Source organism: Pituophis catenifer, unplaced genomic scaffold (assembly GCF_029215685.1).
Source record: "Pituophis catenifer annectens isolate HBS135680 unplaced genomic scaffold, rPitCat1.0.hap2 SCAF_7, whole genome shotgun sequence".
Taxonomy (NCBI): Eukaryota; Metazoa; Chordata; class Lepidosauria; order Squamata; family Colubridae; genus Pituophis; species Pituophis catenifer.
In genome coordinates, this window is record NW_027256887.1 from 12,998,171 (window position 1) to 13,008,585 (window position 10,415).

At 42.8% G+C, this 10,415-nt stretch overlaps 1 protein-coding gene across 1 annotated transcript in view; it reads left to right on the forward strand.

Annotated features, from left to right (window-relative positions):
- Positions 1-1,604: 1,604 nt before the first annotated feature.
- The window catches only part of SCUBE1 (signal peptide, CUB domain and EGF like domain containing 1), a 194,353-nt gene continuing 185,542 nt past the window's right edge, over positions 1,605-10,415 (forward strand). The window contains exon 1 of the mRNA XM_070946765.1: positions 1,605-1,695. Coding sequence (XP_070802866.1) covers positions 1,605-1,695 — 91 coding nt within the window. The remainder of the gene's footprint in view (positions 1,696-10,415) is intronic.

Consider the following 10,415-nt stretch of genomic DNA (forward strand, 5'->3'; position numbering starts at 1 on the left):
AAAGAAGAAGGGGATGACAGAGAATGAGGATGGAGTCACTGAAGCAGTCGCTGTGAGCTTAAATGGACTCCAGAGGATGGTAGAGGATAGGAAGGCATGGAGGAACATTGTCCATGGGGTTGCGATGGGTTGGACATGACTTCGTAACTAACAACAACAACATCAATGCTCCCATTTGGATTGTCCAGGGAGGAGAGAGAGAGACAAACGTCTCACCATCTCCTAAAAGGCTCCAACTGCATGGTCACAGCCACCATGTTGACTTTTATGACCTCTTCTCCCCCCTCCCCAAATCCCCCCCCCCCGTCCCTTGCAACCAGAATAACAGGATGAAAGGAACCTTGCCTGAGACTAGTCCTCCCTGAACCACAGTTTACAGGGGAAGTTTCATGCTGCAGTTCAGAACTTTTATTATTATTTATTTATCTGTCAAACACGTATAAGACAACAGATGTAAGCATAAACATGATTATGAACGCAGGAAATGGATACGAATAAATGGGGGGCAAGTGGGACTTCTCCCCTCTCCCCTCTTTCTTGGGGGGGGGGAGGACTGACCCAATATAACCTGTCCTAATAATTCCTTTTTACTTACTCTTTTCATGTGTTCAAAGTATGTTTTTACCTGTTATCTTATATATGCTTGACAAATAAAACTTATGATTATTAAATGATTAAATAAAACTTATGATAGAGCCTTCTCGGTGGGTGCGCCCACCCTCTGGAATCAACTTCCCTTGGAGCTCCGATTAGCGCCTGACCTTCGCACCTTCCGTCGTGAATTAAAAACTTGGCTTTTTAAATCGCTTGACCTGGTGTGATTGGGGGGGGGGGGGTTTAAGGGTTCAATTTTAAATTTTTTAGATTTTAGACTTTATTTTGTATTGTGGCTTGTGTTTTTATTATTGTGAGCCGCCCTGAGTCCATGGGGAGATAGGGCGGCATATAAGCCGAATAAAATAAATAAATAAATAAATATTTCTTTTAAACGTGAAGTGGGGGACACACACACACACACACACACCCCTTCCTCCTGACCCAACGATTAAGCCCAGCTTGTCTTAAACTGAAGAGTTAATTGTTTGCCTCTCTCAGTCTGTGGCATGCAAAGGATTTGCATCGACCCCCCCCCAAAAAAAAAACCCCTCACCTCACCCCCCCTCCTCAATCAACCAGCGGGGTGCATCTGTCTGCAACTCTAAACCCCCCAAGGCTGCAGGTCTCCCTTCTTCTTCACCACCCACCACCACCATTCCCGGGTGCGCGAAGCGTCCCGTCCCGTCGCAATTCCTCGGGCCTCCGAATTGAGGGAGAGGAGAGGAGACCCAGACAGCGGCCGCCCGCCCCTCCCCCCTCCCGCTCCGACTCCCCCTCTGCACTCTACCCCCCCCCCCCCCCGCTTTCTCCATGCGAGGAGCGATTGGCATTCCGCCCCTCCGGTCCCGCCCACCGGGCTGTCCCATCTGCGAATCAGCGGGATGCTGTCAGCGCGTCAGTTGTCTGTGGCGGCTGCTGCCCTCTGCCAGCCCGGAGCGCGTCTTCTTTTAAGCGAAGGGGAGAGAGAGAGCCCCGCAGGTTGCTTGCGCGGAATCCCGATCCAGAGCATGGGGACTGGTGCTGACTTTGCGCGGCGTTTGTGTTTGACTCTGGCGATCTTCCACCTTGACAGGTTTGCCGGCGGCAACGGGGTGCCAGGTAAGAGCCAAGCAGCTGTCCGGAGCTCGCTTTCTCCTTCTCGCCCTCTCTCTCCCCTTCTTCCCTTCCCGAGCACCAGCCCTGGCTTGCCCTGGGAGTCTGGGGCTTGCCTTTTTTTTTTCTCTCTCTCTCTCTCTCTGGATGCCACCAAAGGGAGATAGGAGCTTAGTTTTTCCGTAGGGAAGGAGGGCTGCAAAAGTTACATCCAGCTTTCCCAGGTTTGGTTTTCTCTGGATTGATTGATTGATTATTATTTTATTATTTATTAATGAGATTTATATGCCGCCCTATCTCCAGCCGGATTCAAGGTGGCTCACAACAGTTAAGAAACATCTCATAAAAAGTTAAAAAAATTAAATCCAAATCTCATAATTTAACAGTTAACCGTTAAAAGTACAATGACAGACTACAATTTGTGGTCTCTGTCCCTGAAAAGCCTGGAAAAAAAGTTCATTTTCAGACACCTTCTGCAAAAAGAGAGAGAGAGAGAGAGAGAGAGAGAGAGAGAGAGAGAGAGAGAGAGAGAGAGAGAGAGGCGACCCTTAGGATGAAATGGTGTTTTAGGGCAACCTGTCTAGACAGAAAAGTATAGGAGTTACCCTGCATCAATAATACAAACCATTAATTACAGAGCGTATTAACTCCGATTTATGTCCTGGTTTCCCAGCCAGCTTCCCCCCCCCTTTTTTTTTTTAATCCGACTTTTCACAGGATTTCCTTATGGCTTTTAAGATATGGTATGCTTAAAGATATATAAAGTTACCTCTTTGATTTGGAGTCTGGCGGTTAACTGTTAAATGGGATGTGGTAACGAGAGATTTGGTTCTCTGCCTTCTCATTTCAGAGGATGCTGATAGTTTGTTCAGCCTGTTATATCTGGGTTTGGGCTGGGGAGGAAGTGCCCTTCCTTTCCCAAGCAAAATACTGTGCACCTTGAGAGATCTTTTCCACCCGTGTGAGGTTTTAATCTATTTATTTTGATGTAGAAATATGTGCAAAGTGATTGGAAAAGACAAGCCACCATAACCTCAAGCTTTTCTAGTGAATTATATCTCTGGATGGTGACTTTGAAACTCTAAATGAAAGAAATAACATTATTGAAAGCTGCTTCTCTATCACGAAAGAGGCTGGCCTGCTTGGTTTCTGCTTCCTCCACTGGGGTGGACTTGACTTTTGTTCAATGAGTCCCTGCTGAAGAGGGAAAATCCACCCCCCCTTGTCTGCACCAAAGTGAGAAAACTTCAATTATCTGACTTCCAAGATTGCTTAACCAATATAGATCTACTCCATCTTTTAGTAATTCTTATTCTTCTGAATAGTAAACTTTTTCCAGATATGGTACTGAAATGTGCTTTTGAATTTACTTTGGGGAGATTTATGAAGTATTTTGGCTATCAGAAGATTGGCAAAAATTAACGCAATTGTATTTGTTTCTTAGTCTTAAGAAAAGTAGGTAATTTTCCTAGAAATGAGTAGAGTGGGTTGGCATGTTCCAGCTGACGCTGGGCAATTCCACATGTGACATGCAGAGAGGTCCTTTGGTTGTTGCGAAATGGTCCATTAAGGAAGGCTTCAACAAAGGTGTGCAGAAGGTGATCCAAAAGTCAAGATGGCGGCTACAACGGTATGATAAAATATCCACAGGCCACCAAATGGGCAAAGCCTCAATGGCACCGTTGCATATCCACCATCTTGAATATCTTCACCCTATCCTTGAGCCCAGCTGTCACTTCTGCTGTTTGTGATGGGAACAGAGGCCTTTTTGAGTCAAAAGTATGAAATTTAAGCAGTTGAGACAGAAAAAATTTACTTATTGTGGATCTCCTACTTGAGGATGGACTGGATAGTGACCCCTCCCTCTCTCCTCTCCCCTCTCCTTCAAATCCCCAAGCAAATTTACTCCTCTTTGTGGAAGCAAGTAAAATAAATAATAAAAAAAGAAAAGAACTGATGCTATTCCACATCCCCACACACAAACATTTTGATAGAGGAAGACAAACTCTATTCTCCCAACTGATTTGGGCAAAGCAAAGTATTGTCTGTCTCTTTATATTGTCTGTGCTAATAATCTAAGGCTCTCAAGGTAGTTTACTGAAATAACTCTTCTCCCTCCTCCCCGTTCCTCATATCTTTCCCTTTGCAAAATTCTCTGAGGTGCAGCAACAATATCTGGTTATTATTGCTGCCTCTTCACAGCTGCTCACCCTCTCTTCCTGAATGCTTGATGGAGCCTCTTTTTTTTTCCTTCTTCCCCCATTGGAACATTTCTGAGACATTGAGTGTGAGGCTTTTAAGCTAACAATCAGAGTGATTTTCATTCTGGGGCATATTTTCTTGAGGTCTTTACGTTTAAGTGGCATAAAATAAATCTATCCAAGGATGGTGCAGGTGTGTTGCATCCCCCCACCCCCACTTTCCCTCCCATTGCCGAGTCCATAAATAGCATTAATCAAACTCCTGCTTTTTGTTTAGCCAATTGCTAGATGTTTTATTATTCATGGTTTCTATGAGTCCCAGATGGGCTGCTGGTATTAAGTTTTAAAACAAAATGGCTTAAGGTTCTTCTGGCTGGGAGGCAAAATTAGCCGATTGACATTTTGGCCACAATCAATAGATGTTTGCCACTTTCTTCCCTAAACCCCAAACTGATTCCCATGGAAAATGCCCTTCCAGAAGACCAGATGCTTCTAGCAGTGATTGGCCTTCTCTAAACAAGCTTTAAAAAAAAAATCAATGTTACAAACCCAAAAAGAAAATTGATGACTTTTCTTTTCGCTCTTTATTGGATATTGAATATGTTGACCTTACTTCATTATTTTTTCTACACAATATGGGTAGATTTTTTTAAAATCTACCCCTTTATTTCAAAATAAAGTGTTTTGTTTTCAACATGAGCAGTTATTTCTCCTGTTGAAAGTAAAGGGCTAATATCAGGTTAATGTAAAATTATCCATCTGTTTTTTAACACCTAATGGTGAAAAATATTCAGAAGGGGTTATTAGTTAAAAAAGCAATCGTGCTTTTTTAGTGTTGAAATGTTTTGCTAAGAAAACGACACAGATATGTCCATGAAATTACTAAAAGGTTAATTTGACTCAAGGGACTCTTCCTTGATTTTTAAAACATTTTCTAGTCCCCAAACAACACACAATACACTATAGAGAAATGCAGTGCTTTGAATTATATTAAAAAAAGACACACTTTGCAGTATGCAGATACGTAGATAGAAGCCTTGTCTGCAGTTCTTTAAAATTGCTGTGTTTTTCCTGAAAGCACATAGCTCTCTTCAACAGCTGTCTTATGGGCTTGGGAAACTCATATCCCTGCTCTTTCTGAAGCATGGTTTTGGAATAAAATCCAAAGTCTTGCATAACACTGCTCCATTATGTTGCACGGTGTCAACAAGGATTGACATTTGTCATTTTGAAGAGTTGTACCAGGGCTAACATTATTTAAATGTCTTTCAAGATTAGTAGCTCAGGTTGGTAGTTTGTTTTTGGTTTGAGCTCCGAGCTTAGCGATTTGGTTGCAAACGCTTCTTCCCCATTCGACGAGACATCCTCAGTGCGCTTTGGATTGCGCTCGTCTGGGAGAACACCGGCCTTTAAATATCTTTCTGAGTCCTGGTCTGATTTCGGGTTGTGTGGTTGGCTGGCTGGCTATAGTTGCTGAGTCATAGTCCTTGGTGTTAAGTACTATCTGTGTGATGTAAATTAGTGCTAGTGTTGTTGTTCAGATGTCTTCTGATGATGAAACCAGACCATGACATCATCAGAAGACATCCAAACAACTGGGACTGGAGGCTAAAACATATGAAGACCGGTTGCAGGAACTGGGTATGTCTACTTTAATGAAAAGAAGGACCAGGGGAGACATGATAGCAGTGTTCCAGTATCTCAGGGGCTGCAACAAAGAAGAGGGAGTCAAGCTATTCTCCAAAGCACCTGAGGGTAGGACAAGAAGCAATGGGTGGAAAGTAATCAAGGAGAGAAGCAACTTAGAACTAAGGAGAAATTTCCTGACAGCTAGAACAATTAATCAGTGAAACAACTTGCCTCCAGAAGTTGTGAATGCTCCAACACTGAAAGTTTTTAAGAAGATGTTGTCTGAAGTGATGTAGGGTTTTCTGTCTAAGCAGGGGGTTGGACTAGAAGACCTCCAAGGTCCCTTCCAACTCTGTTATTGCATTCTATTTTAACAACAACAGCAGCACTAATTTACATCGTACAGATGGTACTTAACAACAACGACTATGACTCATCAATTATAGCCAGCCAATCACACAACCCGAAATCAGACCAGGACTCAGAAAGATATTTAAAGGCCAGTGTTCTCCCAGACGAGCACAATCCAAGGCGCACTGAAGATGTCTCCTCGAATGGGGATGAAATGTTTGCAACTAAATCGCCAAGCTCGGAGCTCAAACTAACGACATAACTAACATTATTTAGTTAGGGCATTTCATTCCTTTTAGTCTAGCAGATGGATCATAATGCAAAGCAAAATGATTTAGTAGCCTAATGGTTAAAAACTGTCATCTTGAAATACTTCGTGGGGAAACAAAAGATAAGCATTTGAAGGATGAAGCAATGAAGAGATTCTTGCTGTGTGAATGAGATGGCAATCACTACATTCAATATAAACAAACAAACAAACAAACAAATAATTTCTCTAGTATAACTTCGGAAGATGAGCCTGACCTAATATATTATTAAACCACCTGACAATTAAAAAGAAAGATTGCATGGAAGCCACAAATCAAACATTTCTCATTATCCATCGAAACAAGGGGGGTGGGGGAGAGAAATGAGTTTCTTTGATTAAAGATAGAAGATTCAAGGATCACCCCTACCCTAACATTTAACCTTAAAGAACCTCAAATAGAAGGGCTGCAAAAGTCCATCAGGAATTCTAGTGCCAGTAAAATAACATTTTAGTCATTGTAGTTACACCAAAGGGCAGGAAAAGAAACAATGGGGGGAAAATAATCAAGGAGAGAAGCAACCTGGAATTAAGGAGAAACTTCCAAACAGCGAGGACAATTAACCAGTGGAACAGCTTGCCTATAGAAGTTCTGGGTTCTCCATCACTGGAGGGTTTAAGAAGAGATTGGACAGCTACTTGTCTGAAATGGTATTGGGCAGGGGTGTCAAACTCAATTTCATTGAGGGCCGCATCAGTGCTGTGGTTGACCTCGGGGGGACAGAGGTCGGGGGGGCTCGGGGGGACAGAGGTCGGGGGGGCTGACTCGGTGGGTGTGACCAACTGGGTGGACGTGACCAGCTTGACGCTACTTCCCAAACTGCCGACAGGTTTCCTCTTCGCACTCAGTAAACTGGGCCAAAGCCACGCTGGCCTGATGTTTCCTCTTTGCATTGGGTAGACCGGGCTGAAAGACGGGGGGGCAGGCCCCTTTCATTTCCCAGGATGGCCCCGTGGGCCAGATCCCATCACATCGCGGGCCACATCTGGCCTGCGGGCCTTGAGTTTGACACCTGTAGTATAGGGTCTTCTGCTTGAGCAAGGGGTTGGACTAGATAAGTTCCAAGGTTCCTTCTTTTTTTTTTTTTTTAATTTGATTTATATGCCGCCCTTCTCCGAAGACTCAGGGCGGCTTACAATGTGCTCAGCAATAGCCTTCATCCTTTTGTATATTTATACAAAGTCAGCTTATTGCCCCCACAAACTGGGTCCTCATTTCACCTACCTTAGAAAGGATGGAAGGCTGAGTCAACCTTGAGCCTTGGTGAGATTCGAACCCTGCAGTAATTGCAGGCAGCTGGTCTTAATAACCAGCTTAGTAACAGGGTGCCTTAAACCCCTGTACTACCAAGGCTCTTCCAGTTCTATTCTGATCGATTGATAATTGTTTAGAGAAAGAACTGATTCAGTGACTGAGCTCGCAAATCACACTTAACCATTATTTGTTTAGTACCTTTTTCATGAACACTGGTTGGGTTTGCACAAGCAAAGTTATTACATTTATGCAGTGGTGAAATCTAAATTTTTTTACTACCGGTTCGGTGGGTATGGCTTGGTGGGCATGGCAGGAGAAGGGTACTGCAAAATCCCCATTCCCTCCCCACTCCAGGGGAAGGATACTGCAAAATCACCATTCCCTCCCCACTCCAGGAGAAAGATTCTGCAAATTCCCCATTCCCTCCCCACTCCTGGGGGAAGGATATTGCAAAACCTCCATTCCCTCCCCACTCCAGGGGAAAGATATTGCAAAATCTCCATTCCCTCCCCATTCCTGGGGGAACGATATTGCAAAATCTCCATTCCCACCCCACTCTGGGGCGAGCCAGAGGTTGTATTTGCCAGTTCTCCAAAGTACTCAAAATTTCCGCTACCGGTTCTGCAGAACCTGTCAGAACCTGCTGGATTTTACCCCTGCATTTATGGCTTAACTGTGGTTTCAAGCCTCAGTAACTCTTGCTGAGTTTGCAGAACACGATACGCTGAAATGGCATTATTATGGTATACAGTGGTTTTTTCCAGCAGGGAGGAAAAATGTTAGTTTTTTCTGGGCATCACTTCTGTATTCTTCATTCTGGTCTTTATTATAACAATACCAGCATTCACATTGTTTTTTTAAAGTTATCAGATTTACCAGCATAGAGTTTAATTGTGAATGATATCATAATTCTTTGGAAAAGACTTATAGTTCTTTTGGAAATCATATTGTCTAGGGACAAAAGCGATAGAGCAGAAGTATCATGTAGGATAACAGCCCCATATTTCTCTCGAATGAATTTTTTTCGCTATATAATGTAAGTTTAGATTTACTAAGAACATGGAAGGAGAGGATTTTTTTTCTGCCACATCTTTCTTGGGGGGGGGCAGGTTAGGGTTAGTTTGCCTTAAACTCTGGGGCCCCCAGGTCAGTGTTGCCTGTAAAACAGGAGCAGAGGTTTGGTTTCAGGGTCATTACTTCCATCTTGACTTTCTGCGTGGCCATGAAACATCTCCCTTTCAGGAAATTTGACGCCTTTGGAATTTTGAGTGCATCTTTTGAACTCTTGTCCTAAAATGTGGATCTGGGATGGCTGAAGGCAAAATCCACCAGGGTCTGTCTTGAGCCTAATGGTGATTTCAAAAGTATAAGCTCCGCTGAAAGCTAAGTTTTTTGTAATTAAAAGGAACTTTATACGTTAGGAGTGTAGGAGAATCACATTAGCATGCTGTCCGCTTTGGGAATGAACAATAAAAATGCAAGAAGCTCAAACAGCCCTCTTAGCAAAGTAGGTCTTATTGGGGAAATACCTTCCAACAACAACAACAACAGAAGGGAATAAAGTGTATAAAACTGCCTAAAATGTGACAAGTAACAGAAAAGCAGCATTGTTCTTTAACTGCGATCCCTGTAGCGAAAGAACCTGGTTAATTTATTTATTTATGCTCTGGTTATTGCTTGCAGAGCCTGGAGTTTTTGTGATTGTCGCTCTGCAGAAATCTGGTCTTATGTAACCCCCTGGCAATACAGCTGAATGATCTCCGCTCCTTAAATCTGCATCCATTTAGAAACCCAGGGAAGACGGACACCGCAGGTTCTTTTTTACAGAGTCTTTTGACCATCTGGCTAGAAAATAGGATTTTCATGTGGTCACAAATATATCTGCTGTGAGTTGCCACCTAGGTTAAGAACCCTGGCTGTTTGGAGGGCACTAATGCACACAGCTTGAAGCTATTAAAAGTGACTTTCATAAGCGCACAGCGCTTTCAATATACCGGTATATCTCTATATATTGCTGCTACCTGCTATGAGAAAAGATAAAGTCGTTATACCTGTAGATTTCCAGGATTCATCCCATATATTTTCCTGGGAGGAATGTGACAGTGATTGGCATCCTTTCCGAAAGATTTTTTAAAAATTTCCGAGTCTATCCCACCATCCAGGATTTCCTGATGGCACTCCATCCAAGTATTAACTAGATCCAATCCTCTTGAAGAGATATATTTCAGTGACACACCGAGCCTGATGAAGAAATTTCACCCCAGCTATTTTCCTTTCTTTCCTCTCTGTCTTTTTTTTGGGGGAGGGATTGTCCAATGTCTCTCCATATGTCTCCAGTGTCTCTCATCTGCACCTGTATAACTGTCTGGTTTGGTTCTGCAACCCAATAAGACAGATACAGACTTCAAAGGATCATTAGAACTGCAGAAAAAAACAATTGCTACAACCTGCCTTCCATTGAGGACCTGTATACTGCACAAGTCAAAAAGAGGGCTACAAAAATATTTACAGACCCCTCGCATCCTGGACATAAACTGTTTCAACTCCTACCCTCAAAACGACACTATAGAGCACTGCACACCAGAACAACTAGACACAAGGACAGTTTTTCCCCTAACGCCATCACTCTGCTAAATAAATAATTCCCTCAACACTGTCAAACTATTCACTAAGTCTGCAGTACTATTACTATTAGTCTTCTCATCGTTCCTATCACCCATCTCTTCCCACTTATGACTGTATGACTGTAACTTGTTGCTTGTATCCTTATGATTTATATTGATTGTTTCCTAGTATTATTCGATTGCTTATTTGTACCCCATGACTATCATTAAGTATTGTACCTTATGATTGTTGACGAATGTATCTTTTCTTTTTATGTACACTGAGAACATATGCACCAAAGACAAATTCCTTGCGATGTCCAATCATACTTGGCCAATAAAGAATTCTATCTATCTATATACTGGAGTCAGGAAAATAA